The sequence below is a fragment of the Hydractinia symbiolongicarpus genome, chromosome 7 (genome assembly GCF_029227915.1).
Source record: "Hydractinia symbiolongicarpus strain clone_291-10 chromosome 7, HSymV2.1, whole genome shotgun sequence".
Lineage (NCBI taxonomy): Eukaryota > Metazoa > Cnidaria > Hydrozoa > Anthoathecata > Hydractiniidae > Hydractinia > Hydractinia symbiolongicarpus.
In genome coordinates, this window is record NC_079881.1 from 9,485,680 (window position 1) to 9,503,673 (window position 17,994).

General features: G+C 33.7%; 2 protein-coding genes across 4 annotated transcripts; one reads left to right on the top strand and one right to left on the bottom strand.

The window, feature by feature from the left end:
* The first annotated feature begins 1,023 nt into the window (after positions 1-1,023).
* Positions 1,024-10,806, top strand: LOC130649234 (transmembrane protein 220-like). 3 transcript variants are annotated; one of them, XM_057455487.1, is made up of 7 exons: positions 1,024-1,187; positions 2,291-2,492; positions 7,289-7,318; positions 7,400-7,460; positions 8,257-8,387; positions 8,641-8,706; positions 9,839-10,806. In XM_057455487.1, exons 2-6 carry the CDS (start codon positions 2,382-2,384, stop codon positions 8,665-8,667), a joined length of 360 nt encoding a protein of 119 aa, XP_057311470.1. In that variant the 5' UTR covers positions 1,024-1,187; positions 2,291-2,381; the 3' UTR covers positions 8,668-8,706; positions 9,839-10,806. The 3 variants fall into 3 exon arrangements, with proteins under 3 accessions (XP_057311470.1, XP_057311469.1, XP_057311471.1); XM_057455486.1 differs by lacking the exon at positions 9,839-10,806 and adding an exon at positions 8,921-9,790 and having other exon boundaries at positions 1,027-1,187; XM_057455488.1 differs by lacking the exon at positions 9,839-10,806 and adding an exon at positions 8,921-9,790 and having other exon boundaries at positions 1,028-1,187; positions 2,401-2,492.
* Positions 10,807-11,397: 591 nt separating this feature from the next.
* LOC130649076 (uncharacterized) lies at positions 11,398-15,479 on the bottom strand. Its single transcript, XM_057455277.1, has 2 exons — positions 15,419-15,479; positions 11,398-14,439 (listed from the first exon to the last, which is right to left on the bottom strand). The coding sequence occupies exon 2, from the start codon at positions 14,431-14,433 to the stop codon at positions 13,168-13,170; it is 1,266 nt and encodes a 421-aa protein (XP_057311260.1). The 5' UTR covers positions 14,434-14,439; positions 15,419-15,479; the 3' UTR covers positions 11,398-13,167.
* Positions 15,480-17,994: the final 2,515 nt, after the last annotated feature.

Consider the following 17,994-nt stretch of genomic DNA (forward strand, 5'->3'; position numbering starts at 1 on the left):
GTATAGAAATATGATTCGTTGAATGCAGAAATACATGTTGAATATAAAATTATGATTTATTGATTGCACAAAGTACTAATTCGTCGATTATAAACAATGTTTTTTTCCTTATTTTTAACCAGCCATAGACAAGAGGCATATTCCGGTGAACTTGTAGCAAAAGTGTGTCCACAGGTAAGCCGGTACAGCCATACTCACAAAGAGTGTACACCCTTTTTTATAAAAAACGATAAAATCTGATCTAAGGCAGGCTGTTCTTATTTTTTCGAGCCTTTTCAGTCTGATTTCTTCTTATTTTGTTCTTAATAGGAATTAACTTTGGAATTTAGCCTCATTTTGTTCTCATTTGTAACTTTTCTTTCCAGAGTAGTTATCTGAAATTTATGTGTTTATGTACAAACATTGGGTTATGGTTTTTGTTTGTTTTTGTTGATGCAGCTTCATAATTGTGTTTGTAAAAAATCAAGCTAATACGGAAGCCCATATCTGCCATTTAATGTTGAGCAGTAGAATTAGACTTCTAATGCGCAGTAGTCAAAGTTCTACTGCGCAGAAGCACATGTACTATTGCGCAGTAGAATTCGGACAACTGCGCAGTGGAACATTGACTACTGCATAGTAGAACTATGACTACTGTGCAGTAGAATTGTTTTTACTGCGCACAATAGTGACAGGTATGGGCGTCCGCATGTTTCAAAGTAAGGCCTTATGCTATTCTAGAAATTATGTGGTTAAGTTAGGTAAAACACAAATTAGCAAAGCCTTATTTTCCTTTATTATTTTTTCAAGATCACGGCTTGTTACCAAATGAGTGTGACAATAATTTCTAAGACACAAGCCTTTTAAAGGCATACTACCAACCTCGACCCTGTTTTTTTTATTATTTTATAAAGGCATGGCGTCCCGGTATCAAAAATCTGATTACCAATTCTTATACACAAAAAAAAAGAAAAAAAATTAAAAAAAAACCTGCATCGTGGTTTAGAACCAGCATCTTCGTTCAGCTTGTGTTCACATAAAAATCATGTTTATTTACTTAGCTGTCATCACAGACGCGGTACGTAAACACAAGAGACGTAAAAGTTAAATCGTTATCAAAACAAAAAAGAAATGTATTCTTTCTATATCTTACACATGTGTTATTAAAGCAGAAAGACAACAAGTGTTGTATAAAACGTTCTTAAAAGGTGAGCGCTCATAATTCAGTTCTGTATTATCCTTACCCTGTGTTGCATTTTTCTTATTGATAAAACAGAGTTCTGACATTCCTCTGACAGGAGTACATGGTTCTTTTCGCCATCTACTTCTTAAATTAAAACAGCATAGCGCCCTCAAAAATCCCATCCCACTAAAAGAGAATTTTATATTTTCGTTTAACTTTAATTGAAACTGGATATTTGTTTTTTGGTTGCATAAAGTTCTCGTCACTTTGGGCCTTGTATTACCTATTGGTTCACAGAAGCGTTTAGATTAAGGTAAATTTGTTGAATATTTCAAGTTAAGACCGATTTTATCACCCCTTTAAGTCCGTTAACACAGGAATTAAAGTAATCGTTCATTCATCGCTCATTTCGCATTGGAACATGGTTATGGATCAACATGGGTTTCCGCAAATTCGAACACTGTTTTAATTTAGCCGAATGTATGGGACGACAAAGGTGTTCAAGGGAGGAAAACAAATAATTTTGTTCGATCTAATTTATACCTTTCGTTCAGTCTGTGCATTTGGCATCTAGGTTTTCACTGCAATCTACTTCTAGACGCAGATGTTAATTTGTGTTACAGTGGAATAAAGACTAGAAAAAACAGTGAATTTAATCGGTGTTGATTATAGAGACTGGCGAGTTATACAAAACGCACGAAAACAATATTTAAGAAAGTTAAAATGTATATAGAAATATTGAGATTTATGTGTGAGCAAGAGATAAGCTTGTTAACAATTTTTTTTTCTCATAAGCTTCCTTTTTGAATTTTTTGACGGTTACGATTTTTATTTTATTAATATTAATTTTTATGTTATATTATGTTATGCATTTTTACAAATATTTAATACCTAGCTATCTGTATTTTGTTATTTCTTTATTTATCAGAATTTGTATCTGTCTTGACCAATGTTGGAAATGAGTATTAACTGGCCTTGTTTCCCGTCAATTCTTGCTTCCACAGCAGATTCTCTTTATCCAAAATAAATATTATAGTCTATGGCTAATTTTTTTCTTCTTTCGTTTTGTTCTCTATGTAAAATAATTTTTTCCAGCACCTTAGGAGTCTCCAAATTTGTTTTTTATAGGAAACCTAGCTTATCTTAAAAGCTGTCAAGGAAAGAATTTTATGCCAATAGCCTTTTTCGTTATACTACAGTGATGAAGGTTCGCTAAAAAATGTTTCTTTATTTACAAGATAATATGACGTCGCAATCAAAAGGAATGCTTCTTTGGCGAAGTTTAAATGGATTGATGGCTATCTTCTTTGTCACTGCCACATTTTTACAGGTAACGCGTTTTAGCAAACTTAAACAACTAATAAATGTAGCCATTTGGATCGACAGTATGTCATAGCACCTACTCCCAACCCCCTTCCTCCCTCCCTCCCACCCTCAAAAACAAACATTTTGCTTACAATTTAAACTTACAATATAATATTAGTCTGTGAACATTTCAGCCATGACTTGGGGGTAATAAAATAAACAAATACGAAAATGGTTTTTCTTCTATATAAAATCAACAAACACGTGTTTCTTCTTTTACACTTTTAACTCTACCATCTTTAGTCCTAATGTCGTTCTAGTTAAACGGCACCGAAATCTAGCAAACAAAAACAAATATGGCGGCAATCTAACACCCCCACTTGACGTAAAGTTCTCATTAAAAATTACTCTCCAAATAAATATTGTTTGAACATTGTCAACAAATGTTTCTTTGGCGGTTTTGTAAATATATCAGCTTTGTTTTCACTGGAAGGTATATATTCTACAGCTATCTGATTCTGTTAAAAACATTCTCTGATATAATGATATCGGATATTGATATGTTCGGCCTTCATGTGCTTTACGGGGTTTTTCAATAACGCTAAGGTACCTTGGTTGTCATTTTTAATCACAGGCGGCTTGAGGTCAAAATTTGTTAAATCTTTGATAAGTCGCGTTAGGTAGCTGTTAGTGAGAGGGCCATATATTCAGCTTCGCATGTTGAAAGTGCCACAGACCTCCAACTGATAGGTGGCCCACTGGGATTGATGCTGATACAATAACCGGTAATACTTCTTCTGTTATCCAAAGAAGAAGCCCAATCAGCATCACAAAATGCATAGAGACGAAATTCTTCATGGTTTAGTTTACGAAAAGTGAATGCATAACCCACAGTATTCTTTATATATCAAAATACATGTTTTAACATAATCCAGTCTGAATTTTCAGGCTTTGACAAGTGTTGAGACAGCTTAGTTACAACAAAACTCAAATCTGGTCGGGAGCAAGTCATGGCATATACAATTCTTCCCACCATTTGACGATATAGTTTGGTGTCGTTATCGGTCTTCTCGGTATCACTGGTCTCATCTAATATATATGCGGCAGGGTTTTGTTCGCATGGGGTATTCCTCGGTTTACAATCATTGAGACTGAATCGGATAAGGACATCTTTAAGGTAACGGGACTGGGACATGGGGACGTAGTCAATCCCTCTCTCAAAATCAATTCCAAGAAACGATGAGAGTGTTCCAAGATCTTTCATATTAAATCGATTCTTCAACTGGATCTTGACAGTGTTGAGCACTTCGTCCTTACTTGATGTAATAATAATGTCATCCACCCAAACAAGTAATACAATGGTATCACCACATTGTCTACGAACAAACACACATGGATCGGCATGAGATTGGACAAAACCAATATCACATAAAAAATCATGCAGCAATTGGTGCCAATTGCGTCCACTTTGTTTGAACCCATGAAGAGATTTATTTAACTTCCAAACATTATTGGCTGTTTCATATCCAGGAGCTGGTTGAACATAAACTTCACATTCTATTGGAGCGTGTAAATATGCTCCTTTAACGACCATTTGATGAATGTTCCAATCTTCTTGAACAGCTACCTGTAGTAAAGTACGGATAGACTCCATTCTAGTAGTTGGTGAAAAGGTTTCTGAGTAATCTATTCTTTCTTTTTGACTGAATCCTTTTGCTACATAACGCGCTTTGTAAATTGGGTTGCTTGAATTTCCTTTGATGGTGTACACCCATTTTCCCCCCACTGCTTGCTTATTTTTGGGTAGTGGTGTTTCGGTGAACGTATCGTTGAGCTTTAAAGAGTTGATTTCTTCTTTCATCGCACTTATCCATAGATCTGCGTCATCTTGTTGAATTGCGTCATTGTATGTGTTTGGAACATTCAGATAACAAAAATCATAATCGGTGTCTTCAAAATCACTACAGTGATAATCACCATATCGTGGTGGAGCTTTGCGTTCCCTAGTTGGGTATCGAGCCTCCGGATTTCTCTCTAGGTTCTCATTTTGTTCTAAACTAATTTTTGAAGCCGGTTTAGTATTGGCTTCAGTTGAAAATAAGTCGTTGCTGATGGCTGTGTTCGGCTCCTCGACATGAAAATTTTCCGTAAATTTCACAAGTCTATGTCTTGATAGAGTCCTGCTGTCGGAATAGTAAACTAGATAGGCTAGACTCTCTTTGTCATACCCGACAAAAATTCCTTTACGGCTTCTTGGGTCCAGTTTCTTTTGATTATGGACGTATGCATAACATATTGTACCAAAAACATGTAATCTTGAGATGTCAGGTTTTAGTCCCGTGATAAGACCATCAGGTGTTTCTCTGATGCGGTCTACAAAACAACGATTTCGGATATGTGTGGCAGCCATAACAGCATATGTACATAAATGTTTAGGTAAACTAGCTTCAAGTAACAACGCTTTTCCCATTTCAAAAAGGGTGCGCCAGCTGCGCTCTGCAGTGCCATTTTGATGAGGAGAATGTGGAGCAGAGATTTCGTGTTTGATACAGTGTTTTGTCAGGATAGTTTTAAAGTCCTGTGATATGTATCGCCTACCCCCATCCGATCGCATTCGTTTTACATCACCAAATGGAAACATTTCTTCGTCAAAATTAAAGGTATTCACTTTGCCGTAGGGCGCTATGTCTGCTAAAAACTTTTCTAATGCACGGGACGCATCAGATTTCTGTTTTAAAAAATAAGTAAACATACATCCTGTGAAATCATCATTGAAAACAAGAGCATATCTGAAGCCATTCAGTGACGCTGGTTCTATTGGTCCGGCTAAGTCGGTGTGTACAAGTTCGAAAGGAGTCGTGGCACGGATGTCTGGCTGACGATTACGAGTGTTGGTCTGCTTTGCTAGTGTACATACCTCACAGTCAAATTTTTCTTGTTCACTGATGTGCATTCCCTGAACTACAGATTCTAATTTTATCACATCATCAATATTACAGTGTCCTAATATTCTGTGCCATGTTCTCAAATCTTCTATGCGTTTATGGTTCACATTATTCTTGTACAGATAGTATAGTCGTTGGCGTTGTTCGATTGGAAAGATTGTTCCATCTGGGGCAATGAGATTAGCATGATCATTGGAGAAGTTGACAACAGCACCTTTACGGGTTGCGGCTTGAACAGAAAAATTATTTTGAGGGTAAGTTGGTACATACAGTGCGTTTTCAAGGTTAACTTTAACTAATTCTCCACTTTCTGTACGTAAGTATGTGACATACGTTCCTCTTTTCAATGCAACATTGTTTGATTTGCTCCCATCTGCCAATTCTATATAATGTTCAGCTGGTTTGAAGTTGTTATCAATGTCAATCATATTTTTCTCAGAATTCACTATATGGGTTGTTGCTCCACAGTCCACGAGTAGTGTCTCACTACCATTAATTTCCATACTGAAGTCATCATTAATCTTGAATTCAAAAAAATGACTCTGATTATTATCACTCATCGACTTGGCCTGGTCACGGTTTTGTTTTCGGCAGTTACGGTTCGAGTGCGATGAGGATCTACAAACGGTACACCATTGTCGCTGACATTCACTCGCTTTATGTCCAGCAACTCCACAACTGTAACAAATGAGTTGTTTAGATAGATATTCATTTCGTGCTTTCATAATAGCTTCATTTTTATTAGCTTCTGGTTTTGTAGATCGGGTAGTTTCAGTTTCATCAAAATTGTTTTGGAAAACAGTTTTGGATTGTGTTATAATAGCAACAAAAGCTTTGTTAGGGTTAGGGTTAGGGTTATTTTATTATTAGGCTCCTTTTTTCCGATTTTTTGTTCTTTCTGAAAGTTCAAAAATATACGAAGTTTGTGTTTTAACCGTGTAGCGGATATCTAATAGTTTCAGTTCGGATCCTGCTAACAACAGGACAGTTTTTAAAGCTAACAGGCGATCTGATAGATGTTCATTTTCCTACAAATTTTCTAAATAGATAAGACCTGTTGAACATCCGTTCTAATTTTAAATACACAGTAGCTTTCAAAGTCGAATCATTTCTCGAATTGGTTTCAAATGTAAATGCTTTGTTTAATGACATGATATAAATATTTTATATTAGTGTTATCTTGAATAGCTTTTTAGAAAAAAATGATTACGCATGAATTTATCACAAAACTCTTGTTAACCCTCGTGGTGCGGTCCGTTTGTCAAAAAGTCAATTTTGACACAAATTTTATACCAACTTCAATTGACCATAACTCAAGAACCAAAACATGACCAACAATCTCGGACTTGGAAGAATTTGCAGAGAGATTTTTTGAACGAATTATTAACATTAAAAGGCCGAAATTTCACCAAAAAGCGCTTTGTTTTGGTCTTGCTACTAGATCTGAGCAAAACCAGTTTGTTAAAATTGCTTGTAACGTGGTTGGGCGGGCCTGTAAAACGCCTGTGGCTATCCCATATTTATGGGACGGGCACCAGCAGGGTTAAGGGTAGTTTCCAATGCTACAATATATTGTATGCTATATTGTACAATTAAATGTAGCAACTAGCGTAATTCTATAAAATTATGCGCAAGAAGGATACAAATACTTCACTTCGTTTTGATAATGAAAAAAGGGGTGTTAAATCTTTAAAATTAATTCAATAGGACCTGTTGCTAGTTTCATCAAATTAAGCCGATTTGATTTAAACACGCTTGTGAAGCCACAATATATTGTATTTCGTGGTTACATCTATACAATATTTTGTACAAGAATATAAATTTGGCAGCACTTTTTTTAAAACAAACATTAAACAAAGGAAACATTTTGTTTTAGTTAAATGATCCCGATCCTGCCATATGGATGGTAAGTTTCATTTTCATCTTTTTCAACGTTGTAAGTATAATTAGGATTTTAAGCTATGACTATTGCCTTTTCTTATTTTAGTATGTTTATGGTATCGCCAGTGTCATCTCCTTTTCGATATTGACATTTCCACAACTGCAAGGTAGAATAGTATCTATTCATACTGAGAATGTGGCAAGCTCCCTAAGCATCAACAGTGCAACATTAAAGATTGTTTGCTGGGATCTTTAGGTTTAATAAGAAAAGGAGCGGTGTTGTTTGTTTGAATGAGAAAGAGTGAAGTTCTATTTAAAAGTTTGAAAATACTAAGACAATCTTTAAGTTTTTCTTTTTTATTTCTACAATAACTTCGAGTTTGCAGAAAATTTTCATTTTTCATTATCTCTGAATAGTAAGTTCATTTTCTTCATGCTTTTAATTTACACCGAACTGGTCAAAATTAAATAAAGTAGTCGTTAGCCCGTGGAAAAATCCACGTCCTTTTTATACCGCATCACGTGCGTCTCGCTACTTGCGCAGCTAAGCTACCATTTTGCGTGACAGACAGACAGACGTATACGGGTATTATATTATAGATAACCAGGCTAGATTGAAAACAGATTGTTTTTATTGACAAATATGGAAATAAAAAGACATGTATAAGTACACGATAAAGATTTTTGAAACCTCTATGCGAAATATTTTTTTCAAAATATATTCACAAATCATCGCATTATTGTCAGTATTGTTTCTCACATTCTTCAGAATATAAAAATTGTGGAAAATCGATTTTTAAAAACTTCTTTTCTTTGAGGTGTTAAAGAAACATGTTAATGGTAGAAGCTAAACTACTTTCTTTTATGTAATTCACCTCATCTTTTATGTAACTCACCTACTCTTGTGTAGTTCAGCTACTCTTATGCAGTTCATCTACTCTTACATAATTATATTTCTTGTAGAACAAAGCCTCTGGAAAGGGTTTGTGTTGATTCACTGCGCAGCTTGCTTAGCAATGATATTCTACGTCATTTTGTACTATGGTGAGATAATCAAAACAGACATCAATATTCTTCACAATGCAGAAAGGGCGGTAAGTTTAATAATTTTTTTTGGACCTATGTGAATTAGACACAACTGCTAAAGTATACCGTTTTAAGAGTTGATATTTTTTGGTATGACGTCACGTCTGTTAGCAGGTTGTAAAGAATACAATGGACAAAAAGCTCTTTTTTCTTCAGATATATCCTAATTGACAGTACCCATGTCATATTTAAAGTATAGTCGGAAAGCGAAAAATGCACTCAAATGGAAATAAGCCTTTTGATAAAAAATGTTTTTTTTAGAGAACTGTCTGGTTTAGTCATTGTTGACGTATGGTTGGGTATTGTATTGACTGTTGCACAAAGAAGGTTTGAATGTTATCATGTTTTTATTAAAGTTCTCACGTTTGCAAATTCCATCAGCGTTTTCTACGTATGTTTTATTCTACAGAACTTTAATAATCGTATGTTTAACATCCATTTTATACAAACAGCCCTGTTGACTAGTCCCCATGTTTCTCTATAATGATGGTTGCAAAGGTAACTTCACATACCGAAAATTTTATTTTTTCTATCTTGACAGATGTTGCCACATGTATAGGAAACACGACATTGATGTCGATGATCTTTTGTAAACTTTTTGTCAGCAGCGAGGTGAGAACAATATCATCATCAACACATTTGACCTGATATCAGTATCAGTTTGTTATGAGAATACACAGATTACATTTGGAACAGTTAGCGAATTTGTATTTATAGATCATATACAAAACGAATATATATATAAAATTGAATAAAAAATGTTTTTTTTATTTTTATGCAGGGATTTGGACTATAAACGTTTTATTTTCAACTACGCAAATTAAGACATGTACCAGGATTTAAAAAATTAACTTAATTTTTTAATTTTGCTTGTAGATATCCTTCTTTCATCTTTTTTCGTAAAAAAAATATACCAAATACAATTTTCTGTCTTACCGACGTAATTTCTAAATCTCATTCTCCATAAACCTGTAACGTTCAATTTTTTCTAACGCTTCACAAATCAACACCTTCAAAAGCAGCGCGTAATGGGTGGAAAAGTCATCAACAAATCTTAATCTGCATTATTAAGCATGCACTTAAGCTATTCACAGCTAACAAAATTTGCGAACAACCCAAAAAAATTCAACCATCGTTACAGCCTGATTGTTAAAAATAACATGCAAAATCAGAAAATGGATTCTGTAGGATTAAGTCTCACTACTACTGGCTCATAAATACCCCCGTCTTTCTACTCTATAACATTTACGTTTATAGAGTGGCATATGGTGGGATTGTTAAAATAAGTAATACAAGAGTTCCGTTCTAAGAAGTCCCAAACAACACAAAACAATTAAATAAATACAGATATATCGTCATAAACTAAATTCAGTTGAATAATTTCCTTTTTAGGAAAAATACTATTACTTAGTTAAAATTCAAATTGATTTTTCTATAAAAAAGTGCATTATTTATTTAGCGTTGATAAACTGGATCCATTCGCATGGGTGATGGCAGCAACAGCTGTATTAACACCTGCATTTGGTGCTTTATTATTTTGGTTAACTGTAAACACATCGAGCCTTCCTCAACACTGTAAGGGAATGTTGCAAAGACACCTTCACTTATAAACGGAATCGTGAATTACGCATTGTAATTTCATCATGAAAAGAAACACGAAATTCGTTACTAGGAATTTAGAATGCTGATTGGTATATACTAGTTAGTTTCCAGTTAAATCAACAGCGCAATACCTATGTGAAAGAATCATTCGAAGACTCTATTCTAATTCTTTTAATTAAACTGGTATATTTTTTAATATAATTTATTCAACAATGTTTTACAACAAAAGAGATAAGAATTCTCTTCTTTCTTCCCCTTCTATTTTCACGCCTTTTATTCTTTCACATTACAAATTTTTCTTCACTCATTTATACTGTTAAACCTTGGAAAACTAGGCAAGGGAAACTACTACTCTAACTTTTTCGTTGACCAATTAGAGAGGGAAAACTACGAAGTTATTCCTGTAATTCTTTTCTCGAGATGAAGGATAAACTGAGGAGATTTTATTTACAAGTAAGATGCTTTGTAGCACCAAAGTTGCTTTGCCTTTTAGATTAGTCACCTTTTTAAAAAATTAAGTTGTTACAAAGTTTTCAGAAATGATCCATACCTGTTAATTGGCTATCTTATATATCTGTCAACCGGAGACATCGAATTAACAATTATCGGTCTTCTGTATACTTAATTTGCATGAGTGCTATTAAATTTGTATGAGTGCTATTTCTGCGGAAACGTTTAGCTACCACTTGCGGAAATCTTGCTTGATATTTCTGCATGAATTTTGAAAATAAGAGGCTCCATTGCTGTTTTTGAGGTTAAGACAAAAGCATCACCACAACGCTATTTGTGATGTTGCTTCTGTACTCGGTAGTTTATTCTCTAACTAACTCATGTCTTTGTACTGTTTAAAAACAAAGCATCTTAGTATCTGAAATCTTAGAAAAAAAACTTTTTGGACACAAAAAATATTCGTTTACAGCTGGTTTGACTCCTATTAATATCTGTAGCCAAAATCCTAATATTAGAACACTTAAGATTTATACAATACCTGAATAATTTTCCTCTGTTTTTTGATTTTGTATTTTATTCTGGAGTACCAAACATTATAATATATGTGATTAAAAATCTGGATAAAGCTTTGAATCCAAACAGGTTGACTTGAGACCAAAGCCGGAGAGATTCGCAGACTGGACTTGATTTTATATTATGTTTTAATTATGTCATCTTAGCTGAGCCAATCAGTACGCAACAGTCCAAAATGGAACTGTAATGAAGATGGGCTGCATCCGACGTTCGCGCTTACTGGAAGAAGCGTAACGAAAGGAGAGTTTTAAGGATAAGAGGTTCACGATAGTTGTTTTAGGCTGAAACCCTATTTTTAGCTCATTTTGGATCGTTTTAGGTTCGTTGTCTAGGAACCAGATTTTCCCCGCATACAGGACTATATAATATAAATATATAATATAAATATATATAAAATTTGTAGATAATGATTTGTACCAACATTTTACACCATTTACAGAGAAAGTAATGATGATCTGATGAGAAAAAAATCTCCATTTTGGGCAAATTTAGTTATTTTGCCGAAAATGGCGCCATTATGTGTTTTTTTAAAAAATTCAAAAATGTCATTTTCGAGCATTTATTGATAAGTAACTTTGTTGCGGATCCAGAGAAAAGCTGTGACGGACGGACGAATAGCAGGTAATAAAAGGCGGCTAATAAATAAAAATAAATAAAATAAATGATATGGATAAATATAAATGATATGGTTTAAATAGCCAATTTGTGGGTAGTAGAATCATTTTGCCATGTTCTAAATCTAAACTTAATTCAAGTCATATTTTCAAAGGATCCTTAATTACTCACTGCATTTTCTGTCTATTTGCGTAAGAGGTCTGGAAACACTTTGTCACGATGGAAAACATCTAAATCTGATTTCGTTTACCTCACGTCACTAATGTTGAGAAATGTAGCTACTCTGTTAATTGCTTCCAGGAAATACCACAAAGTTTTTTCTTCTATATTATTTCCTCTCTACTGTTATTCCCGCCTCTCTCACAAGCCCGCCTTAATAATTACCCCGCCCTTTTGCCATTGTTTAAAAAATTGTCCACATGTCGCCGATAAAGATTGTGTTATTGATGTTATTTCCAATTTTTTATGTCTTATTTACCATAAGATTTTGTTAAATCAACCATTGTTTGAAACAGTCACTATCAATTTTTCCAGATGATGGTCTCAAACACCTAAAAATTCAGGTTGTAAAACTGATCCCCTTACAGACCACGAACAAGTACTATTAATCTGGTCAATGCTTTTACTCTTGCTGTTGTTTGGTGGAAGAGTTAGAATTTATGTATTTTATTAGGTAAGAAATATTTTATTTTTATTAGCTAGCTAGTTTGCTAGACAAAAGCGAGAAAAGATATGCTGACTAACTTTTTACCTCGCCCAAGATTTCTTTGAAAATGCAAGTGAATTTAATTTTCATTAGTAAGTTGAAGTGTAGCGCACAGGAAGATTTTCAACAAACGAAAAAACATCAGCAAAATTAAGCATTGTTGACCTCTACACATTTTTTATTGTTAAAAAGCAACAAGAACAACAAAGTATGAAAGGACATTGCTAAATATCTAACTGTAACTCCAACTTTGGTAGAGCGAAAATAAGGGGTATAAACTTCTCCTTACACCAGTCAAGTTTGCCAAAACCTATTTTTTAAAACAACAATCGGATAGCTACTATTTTAGATGCAAGTTGTGTTTTTGAATGTTAAATGAGCTTTTTAAATAAATTATCAGTCGGATGTCAAAAGGGCTCAAATAGATAGATAGATAGATATTTTTCGTAAACAAAGGTATATACAGTAGTAAAGTGTTACAGTATTAAATTCAATAAATTTAATTGTTACAAGATTAAAAATATGTAATAAGGCTGTCTAATTAAACACCTTTGTAGACCAGGAAACTCCCAGAAGACAAATAACTGTTGAAATAACATATCATACTCTTGCTACGAAGACGCTCATATATAAAAATATGCACGAAAAAGAGAATTAAAATAACCTACGGAAAAAATGCTAAATATTATATAACAGATATTATTTTGTCCTTAACATACTCGTGTTTTGCAAGGCTCTCTTAATATGTTTATCTAAATTTGTGGTAAATTACGCTTGTTTAAAAATTATAAAATAAAAATGCATGTCAAACTGACTACGGAGAGCACTCTTCGCGGCAAAATTTAGCAATCCTTGAACGAAAGTTGTTGTTTTACTGAATCAGCCAACTTATTCACATCTCTTTGTTCAACTTTTGACTCTTTCTTTTCTGCATCATTTTTAGTTGTGAAAGTAAGAACAGCAATCAATGGGTCGTGGTCTAGGAGATCCTCAATCGTTCCTGTTGAGTCGTTTAAGGATGTATTAACTCCTAATAATTCACCTTTCTCCTCTTCAGATATACCATTTTGATTTTGATTTTGGTTGTTGATGAACGGTAGGACCTGGATCCACTCGAGTTTCAACTCTGGATACTTACACAGAAAGTTATCTTTGTATGGAGTATAAGATTTTGATTTTGATTCAGCCCTTGGTGATAAAGCGTAGCTACATAAAAGGTTACCCTCCTGCACAGGATTTAACTTTTCTTCTCTTTCATTTGCACCAATTGTGTTAAAGTTAAAATCTCCACCCAGTACATACGGTATATTTTGATGTGCCTTGCTCACTTCTTTTAAAAATGTTTGGAGATCTTGGTAGTCTTTTCTTTCAACCTTCTTCTTTTGTCCTGTGTAAGCACCATGCCATGAACATGCAAGAAACGATACATTCGGATTGTCTTTCAACGTCAGCTTAACTATTTTCAATCTTGTGAGGTCTGTTAAACTAACACATTTACGGTCTCTCAACCCTTTCATATTTGTGTTCTTAGTATCAAATGACTTATGATCACATTCAAACAATCTAGGGTTATACATAATAACTTGCGATCCTTCCACTCCTTCCCAGGAATATGTCTCACCACATATTTCATTCATTTTCTTCTTGCTTTGCGCTTCCTGTACAAAGACAACATCAATCGGCACGTGGTCCAAAACCACCCTTAAAAGACTTGTTGCGAATTCAACGTGTCCAACGCCAACCGATTTGCCTTTGTCCATGTTCAAGCTCATAATCAGAAATTTTTTACCCAATCCTCCATCATCCTTTTTAATGCGACTACTCTTCACAGCATCTCTCAGTTCTTTTGACTTATTTTTATATTCTTCTCCTTCTTTCTCCCTTTCCATTAGCTGCTCTATCTCACCTAAATAATTTTGAACAACTTTATTTTTCGTTGCTTCATAAAGCTCGGTGTATTCTTTGTTAACAAGTTCATCTAACTTTTTCTTTTCCTTTGAAAAATACTTAGCTATCAGATTATCGATAGTTTGTTTCTCCGAATCTCGATCTAACCAGCAGAGGGCCTGAACTGTAGTTATTATGACAGTGGTAATAGGATCCTCCATATCTTACTAAAATAGAAAATGAATTAGATACTTTATTAAAGTTACACACTTAATCACGGATTAAGCATAGTTGTTTTTAATCCTGAGACACTATGGCGCCTTAGGATATGTTTGAACAACCACAAAATTAACTGGATAGTTCAAATTAACATATTCCGTAATGAACACATGCGGTAATTTGTTGAAGTGATGTAACGAGAAGAATCTTATTTGTTCTTAGAACTTCTAGATTAAAATGCTATAAATTTATTTTGAATTCTTCGGATCACAAGAAAGTATCGAATTAATTTTCTTAAAAGAAAATACAGCCATATTCACAAAAATTATCTTTCATTTAGATTAAAAATCTAATATAGTGAAATTTCTTTGAGAATTAGATTCCCTGACAGAATGATTTTCCTTGATAAAATGAAGTTATTTTGGGATTTTCTAAGGATAATCTTCATAAAAGTTTTTCCAGAAATTTTTTATTCCAAAAAAAAAAAAAAAAAAAAAAACGCAAAAGGTCTAAACTAATACTAATAATTTAGATTTAAAATAAGATTCCTATTGTTTATGTCATGGACAACAAAGATAATTGTCTCATTTTTGCCTTCCTTCAAAGAAAAAATAATTTGATTTCATTTTATCCTGCTAAAGGCAGGATAAAATGAAATCAAATTATTGACGCAAGTGAAAATCAAGCTTAATATGCTTTGAAGTATCTCTTTCATTTCTATCTCATTTATTTCTATCTTTCTCCTTTTCTCACTTTCTACGAACAACTTTTTGGACATGGACTCAAGAGAACTTGGTGTCAAATCTTTTTAATATAGTTGCATTTTATATATGTAAAAAGAAAAAGTCAGTACAATTTCAGCCACTGCTCTTATTTTGTTTTATAAAATTTAAATCATTCTCAACCATATAACCATGACCAGCAACGTTCAAAAAGCAAAAAAAAAACTTTTATTAAAGTCAAAAACGTATTTACAATCCAACTCACCAGAAATACTGTTGTGTATCCACCAAACGACTTCCTTTCTTTACAATGAGCGCCAAAAAACCTATACTGAATAGTTGTTGTGATAAAGTGAGCAATTATTTACTTGGATTCACCAGCAAATCGACTAACATTTGCTGAATGTTTAAAGAAAGTACAAATGGCGAGAAAAACATCTTTTTCAATAGACACAGTAGCCAGGAGACCCAGCGTAATTTTACTACTAAGTAATTACTACTACTACAGTAACCGTATTGTAGCGCTCTGCGCTCTTTATGCTTCCCGTAGCACTGGCAGACTTATAAGTAAATTTTTAACAAAAAATACATTCTAAACATTTTTCTTAACTTTTTTTGTATAAATTAACGTGACCTAATGAAAAAAATAATTTTCAGTTGTTGACATTTGGTTTTATAGTATTAATGAAGTGTTTTGAGAAGCATAAAGGCGCAAGGGTAAAATTGACCAAATGGGAGAATTTGGAGACTCGGCCTAAATTTTCTTGGAAAGACCTTTTAATTCCCTCCAAAAATAGCCTATAGACATCACTTTTCATTTAAGTTAAAACTTGTTACTACTGTTTTTTGCAAAAAATTGGCTCGCGCAAGATCTTGTCATAATCTATAGTTGTTGTACCCAACTGGCTCCAACTCGCGATATGTCGAAACACGCTGAACAAATGACAAGTATACAAGAAATTTAAATAATTTGCAATAAACATTTACGAATCTGAAAAATAGACGCTAAATGTGATTTGGAGACAAATTTTCATGCTGAGAAGTTTTCTGCAAGGCTGTCAAAGCGCATGCGCTTAGATTGGCTTTTTAAGGAAGCATGAAGGCCAATTATAACAAGCAATTTTGAGGAGTCATATGTACCATTACAGAAAATTGTCTTGTGGAATTTAATTCTTCTTAACATATGTTATCATTGCACATAAAATAAAATTTATTGCCCAAGGAGTCTGGAAATAGAAGTAGAGGTAAGTTAGGAGTTAAAGGAAGCTCAAAGGAGCATTTTCGTGTTTTCTCGAAATTTTTATTATTTTTAATAGGCGCTGGTATAGACTTTTTTTAAAATGCGTAATAATGCAAAAGTTCTCACCTGAAATTGTTGTAACTAGTGATGTTACACAAACTCACTATACTGCTTTGGTGACGTCATTATTTCAAAATTAACAAAGGAAGCATAAAGGCGCAAAAACAAGAAATCAAAAAACCCAGAATGCATTACTTTTATTACAAATGTGGTAGTGGTCTATTTCCCTAGTAGGAAAGTGAACAATTTAAGGTAGTACAAAAATCTTTGTGATTTTTATTTTTGCAGGTACAAATGTTACTATTAAGACGCATAAAGGAGCAAAATTTGACTATTTTGGATGTAAAAATATTTTATAAATTATTTAATGTTTTTAAGTCAATTTTGATGTTCTGATTCCAAAAAACACATTTATTTGCTCCATGAACGTGTTGTTTTCAAAGAATATGTGAATTGCTTAACCTGGTCACATGGGCCTTATTCGCCTTTTCTATCAGAGAGCAATTAAATAGGGGCAAACATTCCTGAAAGCGAGTTGTCAAATTGCTAAAATTTTGCTACTTTTAGAGTAACGCCAGATAATTGTACAAATTGATTACGTTGGCAGTAACAGACTGTTTAATTCTTCTTGTATTTTCGATCAAAAGTAAAATCCGCGAAAGCCCACGTCTATAAAAAGTAATTTGCTAATCGATATCATTATACATTTAAAACTTCGTGATAATAATGTTCCTCTTGTTTCAAAGCATAAATGGAAAGACTTTAGAAAAGAGGTTCATATTGAATATTGGCGACCGTCTGTTCTGGTGCTGTTTAAAGACTTTCTTCTGGCAACGATGTACAAAGTAGCAGTGTTCTTCACCTTACAGCCGTATTGCTAATGTAAAATGGTTTGAGGTAGTTAGAATTAGCTCATTTCTATATGTGTTGCACCTCTTAAAATGAGTTCTAGTGAAAGGAGAAATAAGCTTATATTGAAGAAGAACTACTTTATTCATCACTAACATACTGCCTGGCAGCGAGGAGGATTGGATCCGCGGTCCCCAGAACTTGTAGTCGCAGACAAACCCACTACACTACGTGCTGCAATGATAAAAAAATCACCTATGTAAGAAGTAAGCTTGTTTGTTTAGTTTTAATTAATCGTAATTCAGAGGATAATCTAAAAATTAATTTGTAAAAGGAGTCACCCTGCGCACAAAAGCGTCATTTTCAGTAGATGCACTGAGAAATGTCATTTATTCTATCTAGGACTTGCATGAAAGTTGTGATTATTACGCATGCGTTTAAAAATATTCTTATAAATCTAATAATAAGTTTCCCTAAAGCGGCCACTTCTAAAGCAGACACTACCATGAGACACACAGTTTAATTTGTCCGGGACTAATTCCTCTATCGCATAATTCATTCATTTTTACAACATTTTTTTACAGCAGTTGTATGTTTGTTTAGAACATTAGCTTCTTTTTCCCTCCAAAGCAAACAATACAAGAAGGACTTACAATTCTTATCCGCCTCTTCGGTAATTGTTTTGTTCGACG

Coding starts and splice junctions, on each gene's coding strand:
- LOC130649234 (XM_057455487.1), top strand. CDS start 2,382: ATGTTTCTTTATTTACAAGATAATATGACGTCGCAATCAAAAGGAATG. Junction 2,493..7,288: donor TCACTGCCACATTTTTACAG/GTAACGCGTTTT, acceptor ATTTTGTTTTAG/TTAAATGATCCCGATCCTGC. Junction 7,319..7,399: donor CCGATCCTGCCATATGGATG/GTAAGTTTCATT, acceptor TTCTTATTTTAG/TATGTTTATGGTATCGCCAG.
- LOC130649076 (XM_057455277.1), bottom strand. CDS start 14,433: ATGGAGGATCCTATTACCACTGTCATAATAACTACAGTTCAGGCCCTC.